Source organism: Sphaerodactylus townsendi, linkage group LG05 (genome assembly GCF_021028975.2).
Source record: "Sphaerodactylus townsendi isolate TG3544 linkage group LG05, MPM_Stown_v2.3, whole genome shotgun sequence".
NCBI lineage: Eukaryota > Metazoa > Chordata > Lepidosauria > Squamata > Sphaerodactylidae > Sphaerodactylus > Sphaerodactylus townsendi.
In genome coordinates this window covers 53,883,866-53,908,122 of record NC_059429.1, presented here as the reverse complement: position 1 = coordinate 53,908,122, position 24,257 = coordinate 53,883,866, and the positions used below count along the sequence as shown (strand labels likewise).

The 24,257-nt window shown below is 43.5% G+C and overlaps 1 protein-coding gene across 3 annotated transcripts in view; it reads left to right on the top strand.

Moving 5' to 3' along the window:
• Nucleotides 1-10,031: 10,031 nt before the first annotated feature.
• The window catches only part of ST6GALNAC3 (ST6 N-acetylgalactosaminide alpha-2,6-sialyltransferase 3), a 351,837-nt gene continuing 337,611 nt past the window's right edge, over nt 10,032-24,257 (top strand). For all 3 annotated transcript variants that reach the window (XM_048497129.1, XM_048497130.1, XM_048497133.1), the window contains exon 1: nt 10,032-10,227. In XM_048497129.1, the coding sequence (XP_048353086.1) occupies nt 10,210-10,227 (18 nt within the window). In that variant the 5' untranslated portion in view covers nt 10,032-10,209. The remainder of the gene's footprint in view (nt 10,228-24,257) is intronic.

Genomic DNA, 24,257 nt, shown 5'->3' with positions numbered 1-24,257 from the left:
CCTCACTGGCAGAGATCTGAGCATCTCCTATGAGGGGCAGAATTCCTAACTCTGGATTGGGGGTGTAAGGTTTGCATCTAAGCAGGCAGACTTTTTAAAAGGTGAAATCTCCTTTTGTTATGTGTTCAGACACTTTCCCCAGATGCTGTGACTAGTGGGCCTCTTCCTTTGCTGTAACGGTGCAACAAGGGAGATGGGGATATGTCTGCTCCTGCTATGCTGGCGGTGGGAGATGGGGTGCAGAAATGCTGGCACAGTGCTCTGCACTGTGTTCAATCACCATGGAGATTAAATCCATCAGTGAGACCCTTTGGATAGGACTGTTAGATTTTTTTCTTTTATTTCCTTAGATCTGTTCTGTCATGATATATAGAACAAAGGTTCACAAGGTCATCTTCTAGGCAGCAAAAGGTTTGCCCAGCAACAAGGGCCAGGAGCCGGGAAGTCTGGGGGCAACCAGCTGCAGTTGACCTTTAATGTGACTGGTGCATTCAACTGTGACTCTCGTCCAATGGGAGACTGTTGCCGGGAAAAGTACCTAGCTTGAATGTATAAAGAAAGCTGTGCAGTGTCTATTCTATTCTAGTCTTCAACTCTGTTCTAGTTCTAGTGTTATGGTATTGCTGAAGTGTTCTGTATAGCATTGTAGTCTTATCTAGTATAGTCTTGTGTAATCTTGCAACTGCTAAGTAAGACCTTCCTATTCGAAAGAACATCTTGCGTGGACAGTTTTCTTTTCCTAAGAGATAGGAGGCTGCAATGTGTGCAAGAAGACTACTAGACCTTCTTCTCTACTCTAAGCAGCTCCGCTTTAAGTCTGCTGATATTTTCCATGTATGTGCTCTAGTTTAATCTTTAGTAGTAAGGCTTCCTTCCTGTTTAAAAAAGTGGACTGTGTCTGAAATCCTACCCATGTGCTGAACGGTGCTTCAACACACTAAGGACATGCAAGCATGGGGGGAGCTGATGTAATTCAAGCTCGTTTCTTTGTATTTGCTCAGAGGCAGCCATACCAAGTTACTCCAAGACGCTTGCCACTTGAGAGGCTAGATTTATATCTTGGGGTAGTGGCAACAAAGAGGAAACATGTTTTGTGTACAGGGAAACACACAATGTGCATGTGAGAACATGCAAACCCAATGTGAGATTGTGACAGGGGTATGTTGTTTTATTAATAATGTATATTGTCATATTATGAACTGGCATAGGAGATAAGTTGACTCCATTAAATGCATCAGACTTGCACTAAATGCATAAAGATGGCTGCCCCTGCCCAATAGCATACTTCTCCTTGAGGCGTAATCATCCTTAAGTGTGCTACAACATGTTCTGCTTACTAAAGTAATCTTTTAAACTAATGCAAAAGATAATGAAAATAGTGAAGTTATAGAATGGAAATCCAAGTGAACACTGCATATTTTGTAAGTGAGGGAAATGAGGGAAACGTAATTTACTATCCAGGTTTTATAGTCTAGTTGTATTTGGGAGATTTTGTTTGTTTGTTTTTATTTTAAAAGTGGTAATGAGTTTCTAGGCAAATAATTTGGCTTGCAAATGCCTTTAGGGATCTTATTAAATTCCAAGAAAGGGACACTAATAAAGCTACAAATAGTTTCCATTAGTGTTTATGCAGAGTAAAAAACTACCACTGCTAAGATCTATAGTACCCCAAAGAGCTTTATAGACTCTTTTTAATTAATGAAAAATTATCAGGGAAGATGGACAACAGAATCACTGCTTCACTAGTGTAGTTCTGGATACACTGCCTAAACAAAACCTGTTAACGATGGTTCCAGACGGGGTGCTATGATTTAAATGCTTATGAAGATTTTATTGCCACTTATTCTTTAGACTGCCTCAGCACCTTCCATGCAAAACTGATAGGATAGGAGTATAGCTCCCTGAGCACTTTACAAAGGGCACACTTCCCTGTAATGTAATACCTGAATTTTAGCTCCATTATATTTGATGCATAAGGCCCCAACCAGAGGCTCATGGTGAGCGCTCCCTTTTCAGAGGCTTTAGCTAGACTGGGGGCATGGCACTGAAAGAGAAATCAACTAGCATGGAACTCCTAGAGTATATTTTGGCCAATATAACATGTGATGGGAGATGAGGTCAGCATAACATATAGTTAGGTCCTCAGAGTGGTGTTGGCAACAGGGATCATCTCTCTCCAACTCTCCTCCAGGTAGACTGGCGCTTGGCTCAAGTAAAGAGAGATTGAAACCAGTGAAAACAAGGTATGTAATTGGATGTGGCCTGCAAGTTTCTCATTTACTCTTTCATGTTCATTTCATTTTACATTTGTAAAGCCTTTTAAGCACACTACCAAACTCCTAATGGCTCAAAGGTGTATTTCATTGAGAATCGTGCAAGAATAACAGTGTTCACTTAGTGTGACTGAGTATTATTGTTTTGAACAAATACCAGTCATTTAGGTCAAAGTGTACATAGATTAATTTTCTTTTACACTTGACTAGAAAATTGTCTGCATAATCACATTCTTAAATCTATTTGTTTACATCTGGCATTTCTTTATTTAAGGAAGAAGATGTCTATTTAAGCAAGTAAAGGCTTCCAACCTTTAAAATGTTCTGACCATATATGTTTCTGATGCTAACAGTCCATGGGTACTAAAGCAAACATAAATATTTGGGTTGGGTGATGTACAATGAAATCACAGGTTTTTCTAATTGTTGATTGAAACTCCCCCTGGAAATGTATCTGACCCACTTTGTGAAGAAAGGTTACTGCAGCCTAGTCCATTTGCCAATTGAAAAGAAGTGTTCCCCTGTTGGATGTGAAGGCCCCACACGAGTCTATAGAGGAGTAAAGGTAATGGGGGAGGGTTAGTATTCATTCCATGGTAGAATAATCTGTTCCTGTTCCCATTTGCAAGTACAGCAGTGCACTTAGCTAGTATTAGCATCTGACATTAATAGTATCTGATATTGATAGGGGTGATTTAGCATGACTTATGACAGAGTGTCAATGATAGAGGAAGAGTTATACTGTTTTGTGATGCCAGCTGATTTTACAGCTTTATGTCCACTATATTTGGAGAAGCCAGATATTCCATTTGTTTATGTGAACCCTCACCTTGAAATGCTATTTCTTATTAACACGTGGAAATTCTACACACTTCAGTAAGATTACAAGTGCTTAAATGTCAAGAGTAACATTAATATTTAACAGGTCTCAAATATGTTCACATAAAGTCAAGTGGTTCCTAAACTATGGGAATAACTGAAATCCTAATACTTAACATAATTTACTTAGCCTTATTATGAAACAAGCTACTTGGTCAGACACAGAAAAGTGTTTGGAAAATATAAAAATATTAAAAATCAGTTTGAAAGATATACATTACTTTGCTTGTCAGCCTATTCACTTATTTAATTTTATTAGATTTTAATCCCGCTTTTCCTGCTCAGGCTCAGAGTGGCTAACATCTAGTTTATACAGTCTATTTAAAATGCATAGTATAATCAAAACCTTATTAACTCTAAAATAATAGGTTTTTAAATGTCAGTTGTTGGCCCTTAACAATTTAATACAGGGACAGGAAAACTATTCAGGTAGAGAAAGGAGAAAAAGGGAGGGCAAAACGACAAGATTACAAAGCAACTGAGAGAAAAGACCAGGGCAGGAATAGGGAGGTCAGTCACAATGTGACCATCACTGCTTCAACCATAGTCCTGACCAGTAAAGCACCAGCAAAAAACAGTGTTTGGGGCGAGTATTACAATGGCACCCATTCAAATGTGTGCCTCCCAATACTGCATCCCTGGGGCGGAGGGAAAGGCTGCCCTCCCATATGGAATAGTGGGCTGTGGGCTGGATTTTACTTCTTGAAAGCCTGCTTGTTGTCCCACTGAACTAAAGCCCCGCTGGGCTGTGTGCCAGTCAGGTGGAGCTCCCACTGGATTCTGCTTCCAACCACTTCCCCCTGCTGGGCTGGAGAAGTGGTGGCAGCTCCGGAGAGGTGACCCTGGGCTGGCTATGGTCTCTCAGAGGCCAGGTGGTGCCTGCAGCTTGCCCACCCAACCACCCAACTCCCTCCCTCTTCCCTCCCCCTTGCACCCATATGCAATGTTCTCTTGTATGCCATGTTCCTGGCCCAGCTTGGCCCCAGCTGGCTCATTCCCATTGCTGACCCATTACTCAAGCAGCGACTGCCAGGCTGGCATTGTACAGCCACTAACTGAATCATCAAGGGGGCTGCTGGTGGCAATGGAGAAACACACTACTGGAAGGGAAGGGTAGAGGGTAGGCAAAATGGCAGGCGACAAGCAGCAGGCTGGGCAAGCGGCAAGTTGTTTTTTTTTTGGGGGGGGGGCGCAATTCAGCCATGGTGGGAGGGGGAGGGAAGCAACCATGGTGGGCAGGCAGGAAAAATGGTGGGCAAACAAGTGGCCGGCTGGGCAAGCAGGCCGCCTAAAATGAGAAATGAGACCAGCCATTGTAAGACTTACAAGAAAAGAGCAATGAGCAAGGATATCAACCCTCAGGCACAGCTATAAAGACCCTGTGATAATGGGCTAATGTGGTGTAGTGATTGTACTAGGATCTGGGAGTCCCTGGTTCAAATCTCTCTTTGGCCATGGAAACTTACTGGGTGATCTCAGGCCATTCATGCAGGTACTTTACAGGCTTGTTGTGAGGATAAAATAGAGGGGAGGGAATAATATAAGCCACTTGGGGTCTCCACTGGGGAAGAAGATGGAGTATAAATGAATAAAGAAAAAGAAGATGTTTGAATATTGGGGAAAGGGTGCTTCCACCAGTGGAAGGACAGAGAGTGATTTTTGCCAATTCCCCATTCCACTGCAGAACTCCACTTTACCTTCATAGTGTTAGCTACAGGTCCCTCAGTAAGAGATAGGGGACAGGAAAGTTACCAAAATTGTTCTAATCCAACCCAGTGTACAAACAAAAGAATGTGTTTCTGAGATTATTTATCCTTCTGTAGTTCTGTGACAGTAGATAGAGGGTGAAAGCTCTGGCCCCTTCCGCACATGCAAAATAATGCATTTTCAAACCATTTTCACAACTGTTTGCACTGAAAGCAGTTTGAAAGTGCATTATTCTGCATGTGCGGAATGAGCCTCTGATACTGCACTACTCTACCCCATTCCCCTAGTTGCAAGTTATCCTTGGTGGGTGCGGACTCCATGGCAAAAGTCATTGTGAGGCCCTGAAAAAGAGCATTGTGAAGCCCAGTAAGGGACTTTTGGCCAAATATGACATCTTTTGTCATCTGTTTCATCTAATATCCACAATATCACGCTAACTTATCTCTGTGTTTCCCATACGTATGTGTTAGTGTCTGTGTATATGTGTGCTTTCATACACAGTGTTATGAATTTAGTACATCATCACTGTTCTAAGCAGCTACAATGCTTTTTCCTATAGTTTTATTTTATTTGGAAATTAAATAAATCCAGGTCTGAAGTTAGCCTATGATCAGGGGAAATCGGTTCTTGCAAGTTAGGGGAGAAACTTTACCTAGCAGAAGGGGGCAGGGATACCAGGGATACACAATGGAGAAGACCCACAATAAAAAGCAGAGTTGGGGTTGCTGCATAGGAACATTTAACACACAAGAGGAAGTTCTGTGCTGGATGGATGATGAACTAAGAAAATATTTGATTTCACATGGGGGGGAGGGAGAAGGGGGAGGGAGTAGAGAGGAAAGCTCTTATTGCTATTCTGCTTTTTAAACATCTGGTTAGGGTTGGTTTTAGAGTAATTGTTTTGTTTTGTTGTTATATGTATTTTAATGTTTTATTTTATTTTATTGTTATATTGTTAGAAACTGTGTTGTGACCCATACTGAGCCCTGTGGGAATAGGGTGGGCTAGAAACTGAAATAAACAAATAAATAAATAAAATGGCTACACCATTCTGGCATTTTAAAGACTTGTGCCTTTGATCCTACTTTCTCTGTTCCCTTGTGTGATTTTTTAAAGCTATGAGAAGGCAAAAGTAACTTGCAGAACAAATTCCAAATATCTGAGCAATATGTAAAAAAGTGACAGTGGTTCAGTAAGAAAGGCGGCACTGGCTGAGATCCAGAGAACCTGCAGAGTTCTGTGCACTGAAGCGGCCGCCTTTTGCTTTGTGTTTCGCAGTCCCTGCGCCACAGGGCAAACTGCCTGGATACTGCTTTGCGTATGGAGGATGAGGTGGCAGAATGGACTGTACTACTTGAGACTGCAGCTTTGAATGTTCCTTACATTACACAATGCCATGCAAGCAGAAAACTAGCACAGTCGCAAAAATGGTTCTAAGAATGGATTGGATAACCTGAAAAGACAGGTAGAGGATCCCATTTGGAATGCTTCTAATAAGTTAATCATTCCCTGCAAGTCTAATAATTCTCTTTTGGTTTGCAGTGCTGGTTTTATGTTTACGATACATTATTAAATGCAGAGGAGCATTCCAAATGGGATCTTCCACCTGTTTTTCAAGTAGCCCAGTCCCCTCTGCCTTCTCTGGTCCTTGGATGCATTAATGTTGTGTCTCTTTGTGGGGGTGTCTGATATTCAAAGGACAAAACCAGAGGTGGGATCCAGCAGGTTCTCACCAGTTCCCGAGAGTGGGTTACTAATTATTTGTGTGTGCCGAGAGGGGGTTACTAATTGGGTCCACTTTTCCACACCCTTGCCTCCCCGAGAGGCATACTGCCTTTGAACATGAAGGTTCCATATAGCAATTGTGACTAATAATGTAACTCCCTGAACTGGGTTAATCCCTTTCAGGTACTGCAATTCATTGATTCTCAGCCTTTCGTACCTTTTATCTCACCAGTCTCTATCAAAGAACCTGTGTGTTTCACCATTGCTGTGTTCAGATTTGTGAGTTGGGGCATTTTCTATAATGTGATGATGATTTAGAAATGACCTGGTGCAAAAAAATTTTGGGGGGTCATGTTGGGGTGGCTGTCCATGGGGGGGGCATCCAACTCAGGTTTTGCCCAGGGCTCAGGTTTGCCTAGGTACGCCTCTGCCCCCTTTGCTGAGGGGGGGCTGGCGAGGGAACCTGTTACTAAAATTTTTGGATCCCACCACTGGACAAAACCCAGATCTCTGGACAAAGCTAGAGCTGTCTTTTAGATTGTACTCATAGCCAATATGTTTGTATGCAATAGCACCAGACAATACTCTAGGAGGTGAACCATGAGCCAATTTATAACATCTGTAAAACCCAGCCCTTTGACACTAAACATACCTGTGAAGAATAGTCCTCAGAGAACTGAAAAATCCTTTTAGGGAATTAATTAAATCAACTGTGGTGGGAAAGAACTTAGCCAATGTGAGTATAAAATGTTCTTTTGGAGACCACAAAGCCTTGGATGCCACACAGCAGCCTGAATCCATCCTTGGAAGATCCAACCTCAATAATGCTAGGTGATGATGTAAGCAAACCAAGCCATTCAGTGTATTCCATTGCTCCAAGTCGATTTAAAAAAAAACTTGTCAGGGACTGGGCCAGATGGAAGAGATTTTTCCCAATTCCAGAATCTCGTGGTAGGAGAGGACCAAACTATCTGTTTGGAGGACTTGTATTGCTTCTGTGGTCAGGGACTTCCTTTACTCTACAGCACATGTGTCAAACTCATGGCCTTGGGCCACATCCGGCCCTTCATACAATTCTAACTGGGCCCATGTAACACACACTTAAAATCCCATTGTCTGGCCCCAGCCCTAGAAGCCGGTTTGGTGAGTGTGCTCAGGAGCCTGCTGTGAGCAGCTTAGCATTTGAAAAGCAGGGAAAATTGCATGGAAAATTTGCAAGCAACACTCACTCCTCCCCAAATGTGCAGACCCGAAAGGGGGAAGAAAGTCATCTCCTCGCAAGAGGGCTGGCCCATTGCAAACACACGCCCTCAGCCCTGGATCCTTTGAATCTAATCTTTGCAAAAAAAGGGGGCCGGTTTGCCCATGAGCTACAGCTCTCCAAGCCAAATGAAGGATGAGCCCTCCTCTTCCCCCCCACCCCAAACTGGCAAACTCCCCGACTCTGAGTCCTGCGGCATCTCTTTGCGGGCAGAAGTTGGTATGTCTTTTTTTGCCCCACTCCGCCCGAGGTTCCTGGTGCTTTGCATGATTTTTTTGCAAGAGCCGCCCAGATCTCTTGGTCATGCGTTGGGTAAGGAGGGGCGGATGGGAGGTCCAGATTCAGCTTTGCACCAGGGGAGTCCTGCTCTGATTTCTGTGCACACCTGCAGGGTAGGCTGCCATGTGGGATGAACAGAAGCTGCTGCAAAATGAGGAAGGAACCCTCCTGGCTTACCTTGCAAGGCTATTGCAAGGTGGGAAAATGCGTTGCCAGCTCCCGACTGGACATTCCTGGAGATATGAGGTGGAGCATGGGGAGGAACTTTACCAGCTACTATCTGGTGTAGCCCCCCTCCTTGGGGACATGTATCTGTCTTGCCTGGAGATCAGTTGTAATTCTGGGAGATCTCCTGGCCTCACCTGGAGGTTGGCCTGAAGCAGAGGCTTAGCTGGGCAAAGCTGCACCCAGGGTGGCCTCTGCATTTTCAGCCCCCCCATGGGTCCCCGTGTCGCACCCTGCACCCCCTGCATCACCACTTACCTTATCCTGCAGGTATGATGATGCATGGGGGTGGCTGCTGTGCGGGGGGCCATGGGTAGGGAGCATAAAGCGAGAAAGCTGCCCATGGAGCAGCAGGCAGCTGCCTTCTCTGTCCAGCAGAGGAGGTTTGCAGGGCACCACTGCCACCCCCTCTCTGCGCAAAGGAGCAGCAGGCGGCTGCCTTCTTCATGGGGCAGAGAGGTTTTGATTGCCTGGTGATGCTGGCTCAAGCAGTGCAAGAGCCGGCAGCGCTAGGCAGGCTGCCACTGCCGCCATCTCCTCTCTGCCCAATGGAGCAGGCGGCTGCCTTCTCTGTGGGGCAGTGGGGTTTTTTCATGCCTGGCGCTGCTGGCTCACACGGCATGAGAGTCGGCAGCACCAGGCAGGCCACCGCCCCCTCTCTGCCCAACAGAGCAAGTGGCTACCTTCTCCGTGGGGCAGAGGGGGTTTGCATGCCTGGCGCTGCCGGCTCGTACGGCATGAGAGCCGGCAACACCAGGCAGAGGGGGGGGGGGTGTTGCGTGCCTGGTGCTGCTGGCTTGCGCAGTGCGTGAGCCGGTAGCACTAGGCAAGCTGCCGCCGTTGCCATCCCCTCTCTGCCCAAATGAGCAGGCGGCTGCTATCTCCATGGGGCAGTAGGGGTTTGTATGCCTGGCACTGCTGGCTCGCACAGCACGAGAGCTGGCAGCACCAAGCAGGCCGCCGCCACCCCCCTGCCCAATGGAGCAGGCAGCTACCTTCTCTGTGGGGCAGAGGGAGTTTGTATGCCTGGTGCTGCTGCCTCATGCAGTGCAAGAGCCGGCAGCACCCGGCAGGCTGCTGCCGCTGCCGTCTCTCTGCCCAACGGAGCAGGCGGTTGCCTTCTTCGTTGCCTTCTTCGCGGGGCAAAGGGGTTTTTCATGCCTGGTGAGCTGGCAGCACGAGGCAGGCCACTGTCACCGTCCCCTCTCTGCCTAAAGGAGCAGACGGCTGCCTTCTCCATGGGGCAGAGGGGTTTTTCATGCCTGGCAATAAATGTTTATCCTGTTCTGCCCTCGACCTAAGAGTCTGGACAAAGGAAAGTTTGTTCACCAGGCCAGCGAAGCATCTGGAGCGGCGTGCAAGCTCCATTTGGAGACCTTAAAAAACAAAAGAAAACATAAGAAAGAAGAAACTGTGGTGTGACCTGGCGGAGTGAGCTGCGGGACAGCAATAGTCTCTGGTGGCTTCCTTTCCCGATTTGAAGGCTAGGAAATACATATTAATTAAGTCATTAAACATCTGCCCGCTCCAGATTTGCTTTGTGGTTAAAACCGACATCCTCCACGATTTTAAAAATCTTTTTCTTTTAAATTGCTTTCCAAAAAAATAGCAGGAGCCATTAATCAAAGCCAGTCATGTGATGCAGGGGAGGTGCTGAGCTGGCTCTCGGCCAGTGGCAAAAGCTGATGGGTGGAACAACCCGGGCATGAAAAGACTAACGTGACTAACGGACCTGAGAATTGTGGTTCCTTGTTCGGATCTTCAGGAATGTAAGCACGGGCCGTTTTGCTTCTCTTCTGCCTCAGACTGGATCTGTTACTCACAAAACAGAATCCTGCTGCTTTGGGGGTACGAAAGAACATGGCCTGCGTTTCGAAGGTAAATCTCTATCTGTTGCTTGAATGGATTGTTAAAAAAGAGGGGGGAAAGAAAGACCCCGTTTGCTGCTCTCAGATACTGTGGTCCGATAGCATCTGTAGGTGTCTTGCTGGGGACTGATTTCCCTCCCTCTTTCTGGAAAAGGATGCCAGGAGATCCCGAAATGTGCTAGCGTGGCTCATCTTCCCGTTTCAGCCATTCTTTCTTCACTGTCAGAATTGCAGGCTATCGGCTAGCTGGTGAGGGGGGAAAGAACTGTGTGCTGCATAATAGGCAAGGCAGGAAGGGGGAGGGGAGCCGGAGATGTTCCTTGTGGACTTTGTTTGTTTGTTTGTGTAGTCAAATGCCTCCAGGGTCCACAATGGAGAGCAGTAGCTTTAGCTATACCAGAAAGGCATCTTATCCGGAGTCAAAACTGGAGACATTTTTATCCTCTTTTCCAATGGTGTGCAGAACGGAAATTGTTTTTTCCGATTTGCAAAAGCTGTTCAAGTCGATCCATAAGCACACACAGAAACCCTCCCTCCTTTTATTTACTCGAGACAGCCAAACTCCATCCAAGAGAAACGTTTGCCAGCTGGCTGCCTCACCGTTTGCTTGCACTGTAATGGGATCCTTTCTCTGAACACCTTTCGTACTATGGCATCCCGCCCCCCCCTTCTTTCCAATGAGAAAATACATGCAGAAACCTGCAGGACCCCAAAAGTACTGAACCCAAGAGGGAGGAGGCGGAAGTGCCGGCACCAAAGCATGAGCAGCTCCTGGTCTGCTTCCGTGCAGTGTTGTCGCCAACCTTCAGTCCCTGCTTTCAAGATCTCACACTCTAAATGATGCATCAGCCAAGGCATCTGAGTCACCTACTCTCAAGTTTCTTATTCCCTGTCTTTGCTTGACATCCAAAAACATACACCTTCGTTCTACAAATGAGCTATTCAGTTCTGGGAAGCCCTTTCCTGTTATCCAAATCAGAGGCAATGAAAAACAGACAACTTTGGTTCAGCTCAGCAATGCTTTTTGGTGAAATATCTGCAGTGTAGGCTGCAGTTCAGAACACTGAAACGTCTGATTTTTTTTAAAGTCCATGTATTTTTCTGTGGTCTGCACTGCTCTGTTTTGCCCAGTCTGTCATAGGGTGAAGGTATGATTACTTTGTTGGAGTTCACATTACTAAAGATACCTTTAAATCTGCTTGGCAAAGAAGAAACACCATCCTGTTTGAAAGCTTATGACAGTAACTACACCACAAGAGCAGACAGTGCTGCTGCTAGCCATTGAGAAAATAGGTCTGAATTGTACATTTGAAAACACTAGATACTTTGCATTTAAAAGAGTTACTGGCATAGAGACTTGGATCTGTTGTATGAATGATGTAATTTTGGATTCGGTTATGTTTCCTTAACAACCCTAACAGTCTCATTTATTGCACCCTCCACGAACTTCAATCTTCTACCTGGTGGGCTCATATCAAATCAAAGATTTCCTCCCTGGGTCTTTCTTGGGACCAGCTCCTTATGCTTTCTCCTAGCGAGATACAACATTGTATCAAGGTACGGCTATTCGACCAGGAACACCAATATCTAGTTAGTAAAGCAAGGAGCTTGTTCTCTCCCCTCCATTTTAACATCATGCCCGGGAAATGCAAGACAGCTGCATATTTAAACATCTTGTCTGACCCTAAGCTGAGGTGGCTATTGACCAGAGCGAGAACCAACACATTTCCATTAACCTTTCCCCCAGAGAGATTCACGGTACCTTCACAGCAAAAGCGTACCTGTGAATACTGTCAAACCTCTGAGAAGTCATTGGAGCACATTTTATTAGTTTGTCCAAAATTTAACGATTTTAGACCAAACCTGTTTTTAGGGGATCCCTTACTGGTCCATCCAAGCCTTTTTAATCTTAAATTGAACTATCTTCTGAATACAGAGAATCCCAAGCAATTGGACATAGTGGCCAAATTCTTGCTCACTATTACGAAATAATTTCCTGGTCTCATCTTTCGCTCTGATGTATGCATTTTTGAAACAGGAGTACCTGTTTTATCTTGTAAAACTGTATTTGGATTACTTAGCTCTGCTATGTTTTAATGCCTAATAAAGGTCTTTGAACTTGAATGATGTACTGAAATTATAAATGTCCTATCTGTAAGAAATTGTCCATTAGTCCAATACTAAACAGTTGCATCCTTCTAAACCTGTTGACTGTAGTGGATTTAGAATGGTGTGATTGGGTTTAGGATCTGCCTGTAACTTCAGAAAATGACTTTTTGGATGCTTCTGATTCTTTCCTTCTTTCCATCCTCCCCCTAAGTGGTAATTGTCTGGTATTACAAAATCCATCAATTTAACTAATCCCTTAATTCTGTCATGATCTGGGATGATTTAACACTGTCTGCCTGTTAGAAAGACCTTGACTGTTTTACCAATGCCACTTGACTAGCGTGTGTGTTGTTATATGACGTTTTCAAATGTTATTGAAAATGGCTAAAGCAGACATAAGTGCCTTTAAAGATAAGCAAACAATTACTTTTCCTAGTTCATGTAAAAGACTGTTGGCATATGTGTACTTCCCTAAATCCTCACACAGGACATTTGTGCCTGTCTTCAAATTTGAGAACACAAGGCCCCCTTTTAAAAAATCAAGTGTTATGGTCTTTTTGCAAATGTTCTGCTCCATTACATGTTTTCCCTGGAAAGAGCCAAACAAGTGAGAATGGTGTAACAGAAGAGTACTGACCAGTCTAATGCTTAATCTTGTTAATGCTGGAAAGTGTAAGGATAAAAAGAGGAAACTATATGGGAAGATTAGGCACACCATGAGGCAGCCTAGGCTTTCCCAGCTAAATAGCTCAGGAGGGAAGACAATGTTCATTTCAAAATCTCTGCCAACCTCAGTGGTGTACCAAAATGAACCCATGAAGGACAGGCTGCCTACAAATTAGGATAAATTTAAAAGTATGTTTTATCTGACTTTTAAACACTGACACCTTTTAATAGACTAAATACATTCTATCAAGTCTTTGCTAACTATGAGAGACTCTCACCTAAGTTGATTCTTACCTGATTCTTCTGTGAAATTTATGACCTCTCCACAGCACATTTTTAGTCTGTAGATTATAAAGAGCATGCCATAGATGTCTTCATTAGGTACTCATTAGGTACTTTTGTGTTTCTCTGAAACTTTCAGTTTTGACTTGTAAAAGGGAAATTCATAGCTTGTAAAAGAAGTTACCAGTGGCAGCGGTAGGGGAAGATGTAGGATTTAGTTCTGTAGAGATTTGGTTATACAGTAGAGATTCCCTAGAGGCTATTGTGAAGTGTTTCACAAGGACACTTTCTTGCTAAATATTTCTTGTGAGATTTTTGGATTATGGAGCTGAGGTCTGAATATCTTTATTCCTAATGTTTTGCCTGCACCCATGGCTAGCATCTTCAGAGGTTTTCCATGTACCTGCTGTCTCACAGTGGTGAGTGTGGAATGTTCATAATGCTGACAAGCCTTCAAGAATATACTTTCTTACCTTCGTCAGGGTTGTGCCCAATGAACAGACCACAATCCTGGTCCATCATTTTCTATGTAATTCTTTCCAGCTATATCTGCAATGAAAAATGTTGCATGCAGGAAACACTTGTCTTCTGTCTTTTATTCCGCAGGGTCACTAATTAAACCTGTTCCATAGAGACAATTTGATGCTTTGCAATAGCGTTAGGTTCTTTTACTGATACATAATCAATATTGGGGAATGTTGCTGTTTATGCTTGTATGTACACTACACTGTAAACTTTCCTGTGTTCCCAAACTAATTTAAAGGTGATTTCCAGAGCTACATTCCCCTGGTTGCATTGAGGAAATGGTCAAGAAATATCTGTAAATGTATGAAATGCCATACATTGTGTCAAAGGCAAAATCCTGCACCACTCTCCTTCCTGTTTATCTCAAACAAGAGATAGACCATAAATTTAAATAATGTTAAATATAGTGTAATACAGACATTCATCCATTTTGGATGCCACAGTCAATCTATGATTTGGCTATTGGATCGAAGTCTTGGATTTGTATGTTCTTTCATTATTTTCCCTCCTCTTTTATGACATGGTCACCTCCCTCCACATTTGGACGTAAATGACCCTTAGCATAATAACTGAGTTCATTTTGATCTGGTGACTTTAAAAGGATCTTTAAAGAATCTCTTTTGATAATTAACATATTTCAGCAAGTTTGCTGTTCTCTTTTCAGACTGGTGGCAGTAAAATGGAAAGATAAATGAGTGACACTTGTTTTGATCCGATCTAACAGAATCCATGCATGTATCAGTTCGCATACTTCTGTAACTGTCTGGAGAGGAGGACATTTGTAACTTTTGACCTTGCATTTAGAGGGTATGTATGTACAATTCAGGTTTGCCAGTCTATAATGATCATGAGTGATGTGATCCATTCATTCCCTGATGTATGTTGGGAAAGTTGTGCCTGCTTCATGGGCAGAGGGGAAATGGCAGCCGCAGCCTGCCCGGTGCCGTGGGAATGGCAGAGCGGGGATGGCGGCTGCTCTGGAGGGGCAGAGAGGGTTGCGGAGGGACAGAGGGACTGCGGGGGATCGTGGCCGCTACAGGGGGCAGAGGGGGTTGGCAGCGCTGCAGGAGGCAGCGGCGTTGGGCAGGAAACCCCCCTCCGTGGGGCAGACGGCTGCAGGGATGGCAGGGGGGTATGGCGACTGCTCTGGAGGGACACGTCCACGCTACCCTCCGACCTCCAGGGGTCAGAGGGCAGCGTGGGCGTACCCCTCCAGAGCAGCGCTGGAAGGAGAGGTGAGTGGAGGGGATGCGAAAAGCAGCACCCTCACGCATGGACCCGCCTCTGGTTCGGCCCCTCCACTCAACCTTTCCTTCCAGCACTGCTCTGGAGGGACATGCCCACGCTACGCTTCGACCTCCAGGCCAAGCGGAGCCGCATGTGGCTTTAGAGCCTCAGGTTGCAAACCCCTGGCCTACAGGGTGATTGAAAACTTCAAAACGTGTGTTGCCTTTGTTCTTGTAATTGACAGGCAGCAAAAAGGGGGGGGGGGTTATATAACACTTATGCATACTTGAGCTACATTTGGTTTTGCAGTGCTCAAGTTGTTCAAATCTTTGTTAGAATAGTTACATTGTCTTCTATTGTCTTTATAACAATGGTGAAGCTGTGGTTCCTTCACTTAATCTTTGTTGATTCTTTGTGGCACAAATAATATTCACTGTTTGCTCTCACACAGACTGTGGTTCTCCTAACAGGAACAGTAGCAATTTTTATTTGCTATGCAAAAACCTACTGCAGTGCTAATATGTCAAGAACTGGTAAAGGTTATCTTTTTAGTGGGAGATAATTTGGCATATAAATGTGGTGAATTCAGTTGGACCATTATGCTGTTTCTGCTTTGAGATTGGCTATGATGCCTGGTTTTCTTTGACAGACATTTTTTAAAAACCAGGAAATGTTGACAAAAACTTGTTCAAATTAGATCCTGGCTCCTAAATATGGCTTTAGCTGCAATATCCAATTGTGGTAAAAGAATCCAGCTGCCATGGTATTGTCTATTTTTTTGTGTGTATTATGGTGTTCATTCTCCAATGTTGTCCATTTCTTTTGTAACTCAGGATATTTTGTTGCTGTTACCAGGTCTCTGTATTTCATAGATCTGAAATACAGGATTAATATATTACAACCCAGAAAAATGTTGACTGTAATCCTTTACTTATTTACCCGGGAAGACGTTGAATGAAGAGGGACTTACTTCTGAGTAATATGAGCAAAGGATTTGACATTGACAGAAAGTACTCCTGAATGCATGTTCATCTTCAGGACAATTCTACCTCAGTGGAGTTCCCTGAGCCCTGATTTGCTATTGAAAGAGGCACTACTATGGCTAGGTATTACTGAGTTGTGAAAAGTGACACCATATCCTTAGAGTTTGTAGTACACAAGGTCACTTTTCTGCAGAGTTTTTTTTATCTAGCTGTTCCCTGTGCTGAGGGGAGAACTTGATAAATTTCCTTTTTTCGCCAACGCAATTCATGTTCTCAGTCCCAGGACTACTGGTAACCTGTGGGCCTTTGCTTTGGGATATTCATTGGTAGCATGGAGAAAGTATGCACGCCCTATCAGTATTTGGGACCTTTCTGGTCCGGAATGTGAACATAGCTTTTGTTTGGAGTACTTTTTAAAAATAACCCCTTAAATTGGTGTTGTTATATTTATTATTGTAACTCCTGTTTTAATTATTCAATTTACTTTTAATTTTCATTTATTTCAATGGGAAACACAGTTTTTGTAATGTTACTGAGATAATATTTTGGAGGATTGTATCCCCCCCCCCCCCCACTCCCAAGATCTTCCATAGTAAATTTCAGGCAGATATGTAAAAGGGCATCCATTTTATATGCAGAATAGACAGAGGAAGCTGTTTGGAAGGCAGCTTGGGAAAGAAGGTAGCAGAACAGAGCAGACACCCAAACCGTACACATTATAAATAAAATGGTGTTTGGCTGGTACAACATTTAGCATTAGTGTGGCAGGGATGCAGTGAATGGATCAGAGCCATCCAGGTGGTTGCTGTGAGAGTCAGTGTACTATATTAGACTTAACAATGGCCTGATTCATTAGGGGAATTTTCTTACACTCACAGTTGCTTTATTGTATTGACTAGTACTTTGTCATTCTCAGTAAGAGTCATAATGCAGTGTGTGGTTCATTTCCTGGGACTCATGGATTGTGGCAGTATCATTTTAAATATGCTATAATAACTTTTTTTTCATTGTTGCTTGAGGACAGAGAAATGAGTTAGCTGGCCTCAGTGCCTCTCACACCTTTGTCAAAGTCCAGATGAGTTGCAAATCAGTAAGCAAGAATGCTCAACTCAGGTATTGCATTTTCAGAAATCACCCCAGATTTTTAACAATTGTGTGAATCCTATTGGAGGCAAGACTAATTTGAGGTTTCTTTTCCTTGTGGGTTACCCTTATGTGCTATAGTGTTACCCTTACGTGCTATCAGTGTGCTTTTTGCTACTGCCAAGCAATTTAAAACATAACTTTTTATATGCTTCTATCTGTGCAGTATGTTCCAATTTAAGAACATTTCATTACCAAAATGATAGGATAATACAGCATCAAGAAGTGACAAAGTACATTTTATTAGCTCATTATTGTACATTATAATAAGGTTTTGAAGCCTCCTTGGGTGTGTATGCATCTTATGATATAACTGTGCAGCATGTTTCCAAAAATGAACCAGAAAAAGTGAAGGCCTCTATGAGATGTAGTCCAGAGGGTGCTGTTTCTCAGGTACAAAGTGGCAGGTGAAATGACAACTCCCAGACTCCTTTTCAGTCTCTGGTAACACTTCTTAAAATTGGGGGGGGGGAGAAAGAGAGAGAGCAAATAGGGGGAGAAAGAGAGAGCTGGGGTAGGTGGCCTGGAAGAGAAAAAAAGCTGGGGTAGAGTGGAAGAAACATAGAGAGTTAGGGTAGGAAGGGAGAAAGACAGGACTGGAATAAGTGGGCAGACAGAGAGAGCAGGGTTGGGGTCAGAAAGAGAGTTGGAGTAATGGGGCAGAAAGGAAGAGAAAGAGAGCTGGGGTAGTAGGGCAGAAAATTAAAACAGCTGGGATAGTGGGGCAAAAACAGAGAAGATCAAGAGAAGAGATGGCAGGATGGAGAGTAAGAGACAAAGAAGGAGAGAACTGAAGATAAAAGGATCTCTCAAATAATCACTTGTGGGTTCTCACTTGCTAGAGCCCAGTATGTTTTTTCACGCAACAGGCTCACCATCTTCACAGGTACCCTTCTGTTTCTCTCTGCAAAGCTGGAATCCAGCTTTGTAAATTGGGGGGGGGGGTGTGCCTAAGGAGAATGGGAAAATTTTCCTTATCTTCACAGGTACTCTGCTCCCCGTCTTTGCAAAACTGGGATCCAGCTTTGCAAATTAGGGGTGTCCCTATGAAGATGGGAAGAACTCTCCCCTTCTGCCCTTCCTTGGCAAAGGTGGGTGTTTGGGGGAGGTACAATTTCAGTGTGAGCCAGATGCCATTTCCTGTAGATGTACCCTGTCCATGTCTCTTGCCTTAGAAGGATTTGTTTTCTAAAATCTGTTGTATTATTTTTTTGCACAATGGGCTTTATTGCTAGTAGGTCCATAAAATCACTCTTGAGCATTTTAAGCAATAGTAATTACTATCATATTTGTGTGATGTGTGAGAATACATTTTCTTGCTGTGGTAGTTCTTGCTTTTAAAATCACTCCATCATTCCTTCTGGAATGAAAAAGCCCTTTTTATTACATCACGGTATGATAGTATTTATGGAGAAGACTAGTTTATGCTCTCTAAGGAGTTGGAGCTGGTTCTCCTACAGAATATGTTTGAGTCAGAAGGAAAAATGAAAATCTTGAAATGATTAAAATACAGACTTTAGGGCTCTGTGCGTGATTCTTACTTATCCATTAGAAAGCTAACTCTAATTACTGTCATAACTACCTTGTATTTCTTCTCTGATGAGAAGGTAATAATTATTATATGCCTTGGTATGCTTATTTCTTTCATTTCTTTCACTATCTAAAGTTAAATAGATTTTTCACGTTTTGAACACACTACAAAAACCTGCCAAACCTGTTTATTAGTGGAGGAAAACTGGTATCCATGAATATATGTCGCAGCAGAGCCCATTTTTCACAACACTTTCAGCACTCTTAAAACAAAAGAACCTGTCTGTAACCAGAGGTTAAGAGAAAAGCCACATCTATAGTATTCCTCCATATTACATTTTATATTAGCAGAAATGTAAAAAAAAACATGATTATTCTGTCCCTAACATCATAAAGATTGTTAACCCATCTGACAACTTTTGCATAGATCTGCACAGCCAGTGTGGCATAGGTGTTGGATTAGACTGGGGGAGACCCAGATGCCAATTTTGCGTATCCTCACTGTCATGAAACTCGCCAGGTAACCTTAGAACAGTTATTGTTTTTCAACCTATCATACCTCACAAGATGGTAATGAAAATAAAATTGAGAAGGGGAAAACTACATGTGCCACCCTGATCTCTTTAAAGAAAAGAGATAACAGTGTAATACTCCCTCCAACTTCTAGTTTTAAGCAACTGAATGTTTTAGGGTATTGTCAATACGGTGCACACCATTTTTTACATTTTATGAATTGTTCATGATTGTTGAAACTTTGAACCCTAAGCTGGATAGCCCAGGATAGCCTGATCTGGTTAGATCTAGGAAGCAAAGTAAAGTTAGTATTTGGATGGGAGGAATACTACGGTCAAGACACAGAACCAGTCAATGGCAAATCACCTCTGAACATCACTTGCCTTGAAAACTCTACAGCAGTGGTGGTGAACCTATGGCACTCCAGATGTTCATGGACTACAATTCCCATCAGCCAATTGGTCATGCTGGCAGGGGCTGATGGAATTGTAGTCCATTAACATCTGGAGTGCCATAAGTTCACCACCACGGCTCTACAGGGTCACCATAAGTTGACTGTGACTTGGTGGCACTTTCCACAACCACCACCACTGAAACACTGTGAATAACAGGAAAATAGTCTTTTATTATGGTTAGAGTTTGTTTAGATCAGGGGTCTGCAACCTGTGGCTCTCCAGATGTTCATGGACTACAATTCCCATCAGCCCCTGCCACCGGGGCCAATTGGCCATGGTGGCGGAGGCTGATGGGAATTGTAGTCCGTGAACATCTGGAGAGCTGCGGGTTGCAGACTCCTGGTTTAGATTGCTTGTAAAGGAAGAATGGTGCATAGACAAAACTGTTTCAAAACAGCAGTGAACACTGCCACCACAAAGAGCTGAGCCCAGCTGCTTCAAGAAGGGTGAACTTTGAGCTATTCCGGGACTGCCAGACCTGGCTCCCTGCAGCAGCAGCTATTCCTGGTATAGAAGGCTGGATGTGCCCCGGGGATACCCCATCATAAGGTGAGACGGAGTTTTTAAGGACAGCCATGAGAAAAGAGCTACAAGATATATCAGAGTGCTCTTATCCCAACCAATCTCAGGGATCCCAACACTCCAAACTGAGGCCACCTTTACCTACCTCCAGGAAAGGATCCGGACACAAAAGTGCATGGTTTATCCTATTGATATTCTTGCTCTCAGCCAAGGTGCCCAACAAAGTATCCTCTTCCATTGCTACACTTGCAAAGGCCCCGGAAGGGAAAGCCTTTTCTTCCAGTCAGCATCTGAGGGGGAAGAGGGATAATTTTCCTTACAGGAGGATCCCATAGCTGCTGAGCAACCCACATACCTTTTCAACATGGGAGACTACCAGTCCTCCTTATCCAAAGCCATCCTGGCCCTAGACCTTATAGAAATCCTTGTCTCCAGAGAGGAACCCTCAGGGAGTACATCCAGGCATCATGGGAACAAGGAATTCTTTTCCAGGGCTCCATCCTCAGAGAGGTCAGTTCAGTTCTTTCCCCAGTTGCTTCAAAAGGCTGATGGAGAGTGGGCCAAGCCTATATCTGACAGGCAGTTGCTAAAAGTTATCCCAAAACCTTATTCTTTGGCTTCTCACCCTATGGATTTGTTGTAGGTTCTCCTAGTGGACATTCTATTAGCAGCATTACAATCCACTGGTCTGGTTTTAGAGACAGGTGTTGGATCCATAAATGATGGATTGGAAAGAAAAATGTACTTAGTGCTGTGGAAGTCCTGTGAGGTGATGACAATAACCATCAAGCCATCAACTATCTCCACCTTAACTTCTACAGAAGCCATTGTGTGGGGCCATAAAATTGTCCAACTCATTCCCAGTAACAACAGAAGAACAATGGAAAGTGCCAAGTGCATTCTCAAGGTGGATGCCTCCCTTGATGCAGTGACCTTTGCATCCTACTCTATGGCCAGGTTCCCTCTGTGGTTTTGTACTCTGCAAGATCTCCATCCTAAGTCTGTATCTTATCCTTTCTGGGATGCAAGGCTTTTCAAGGCCTGTCTCAATAAAATCCTGGTTGAAATCAGTGATAAAAAAGAAGGTCATGTCTGCATAGAGATGATAGGAGAACCTTCCCTTCATCCATTTTGTTCCCCCTGTGCTTTAATCCAAATCAGACCAGATCAAAGAAGGGCCCAGTGTTCAAGTATCAAAAGTTCATTTTGAAGGTGTCTCTGTGCCAGTAGACCATCCAAGCTTCAATGCTACAGGTCTAACACATTTGATTGACTGTCTAAGAAAGGAAACCATGGTGCCAGGTGCATTCCAGTAGGGGCTGGCTACAAGTTTTCCAATCCCAGTGGCTTCAATGTCACCCAGACCTCTGGATTCTGTGAACCCTCCAGTACCACAGAGTTTTGCAGCTTCCCCCAGACTTCTTACTTCAGTCTTCCAGATCTTCAAAGAAGGCAAAAAGAAATCCCAAACAATTATCAGTCAGCCTTACATCAATACGGAAACGATTCTGGATCTGATCATTAAACAGTCTGTAAGCACCGACTGGGGAATGCCATTCACTAAAAGTCAATCTGAGTTTTCTCAAAAACAAGTCATGCCAAACTTTGTCCGTCCGTCCGTCCGTCCGTCCGTCCGTCCGTCCGTCTGTCTGTCTCTTTTGACAGTATGGCAGTCTTGGTAGATGAAGGGAATGATGTTGATGTAGCATATCTTGATTTCAGAAAGGCCTTTGACAAGGTCCCCATGATTTTTTTTTGCAAAAAAGCTAGTAAAATGTGGGCCACACAATGCAACTGTTAGGTGGATTTGTAACTGGTTGATGGACCAAATCCAAAGGGCTCAACTTCAATGGAGAGAAGTGACTAGTGGGATGCTGTGCAGTGCTCTGTCCTGGGCCTAGTGCTATTCAATATATATTTTTTATCAATGACTTGGATGATGGAATAGAGGGCCTACTAATCAAATGTGCAGATGACACCAAATTAGGAGGAATAGCTAATACCCACTGAGGACTGAGTCAGAATTCAAAATGATCTTGGAAGATTAGAGAGCAGGGCCAAAACTAGCAAGATGAATTTCAGTAGGGAGAAATGTAAAGTGCTACACTTAGGCAGAAAAAACGAAATGCACAGATATAAAATGGATGATACCTGTCTTGACAACAGTACATTTGAAAGGCATCTGGGTATCTTAGGAGATCACAAGCTGAACATGAGTCAACAGCGTGATGCGACAGTGTGTCATTGTCCCCTTCCAATCCTTCTCCCGGCTTGACTTTCCAGGGAGGGTGATTTGATGTCATGTGGACAACCACTGCCTGCTGCTAAGTCTGCTGTTTCTGGATGTCCCTGCAGGCATTGTCTCCCAGCTTCAGCAGTTAGAGCTGTTCATGCCACTTTTCTTCTCTCTGGAGGCCATTGCTATGTGTTGGACACCACTCCGTTGTTGGGCATCTCCTCTGGGCCTCTCCGGCACCTCCTCATCTCACAGATATGTGAGTATATCCAGGGTTTGCAGCCACAAGACAGCCATAGCCAGGCAGCGCCCCAGACAAAAGCAGTACTTGGAGTTAGGGAGCTATCTGGCTTTCATTAGGCCTGCTATAAGGGGATGATAGGCTTGAAGGTACCACACAAGTTTAAAGGTTTGATGGGGAAAAATCCTTTCAAAATATCTAAAGTGCCTAATGGACTCCCTGCCTATTTAGCAGACACCCTAACCCTTTTTCCAACAACTGTCAAATCTGTCAATAGATGAGCAGTTAAAGTTTAAACTGCTAAATTTTTCCTGTTTATTTTTTTCTCTTTAATATTCCTTGGAAGCCACCCATCACAAGAGCCTATCACATAAACAGGTCTCCACTAAAAGGGATGTGGTACAGGAAGAACACACTGGAATACAAGTAATGGAATAAAAAGCTCTTAGGAACTTTTATACTAAACCTGTTTTTGAAGATTTGCCAGTACATTCAGTTTAATTCCCCCCAAGTTTAGTACTGGCTCACTTCTGCCAATATTGAATCCTCAGCATAGCTTCCACATTCCTCAAATCTCACTTTATTGTCTGCCCCTGGCACTTTACTGTGGTGGATGAACTGTCATCCAAATAACATGGCCACCATAGAAGATATTCTGTCTGAAAAGTACAGCTGAGGGGGAGCTCATTCTCTGACATACTCACTTTGTGTGAAGTAACAGCTGAGTCCAAAAAACCTCACCACACCTCTGCTCAAACCTAAAATGCTTCATAATCCATTCAAAATCTTAAGAAATGACTTGACTGATTAAATCACACACACACAATTTCACAGTAGGCAAGTTGCTCCAGTGGGCTCAGTGGGGGGGGGGGGCGCTTATCACCATCTGTACTCGGTTAAAAATTGTATGTGATTTTATTGGATCTGTATCTATTTTAATTAATAACGAGGGTTTTCAGTTTTGTATATCATTCCTTGTTGTACATCGCCCTGAGCCCTTCGGGGGAGGGCGACCCATAAATCGAATAAACAAACAAACAAACAAGTCAATATGAAAAGCATATATGTTGAATTCTACTACACCATACCAGCCATTTTTAATCTGAAAGTTTCATGTTTAAAAATAAAAAGAAGTATTTGTAATTATTCTATTCATTCTTTCACAGGAGTGCATCTTGGTTAATAGAGCAAGAGAAAGCAAAACAAACTTATCTCAGTTGAGATTAGGGCTGCCAATAGGCCTAATAGGCCTGGCATTCACTTCAGCAGAGGCTTAATGGGATGTTATTATTTCTGTGCCATGAAAGCTTCAACTGCCCATGTCCACATATTAAGCCTCAATTAAAGGGGCAGGGCATAGTCCCCAGACTTGCTGGCAATCCTAGTTGAGATACTCAGCTTCTTCAGCAGTTTTGTGCTGAACACTGTAAGGTTAGGAATGCATAAATGACATTTTGCAGCATCACAAAACACTTAGCAGAGGTAAACTGGATTGCAGATGAATGGTAAAAAAAAGCCTACTTACTTTTGTTTTTCAAAAGAATTATTACATGAATAAGCTGTGAAATACAGCAGACAAGATGATGCAAATATTAAGTACATTTCAAT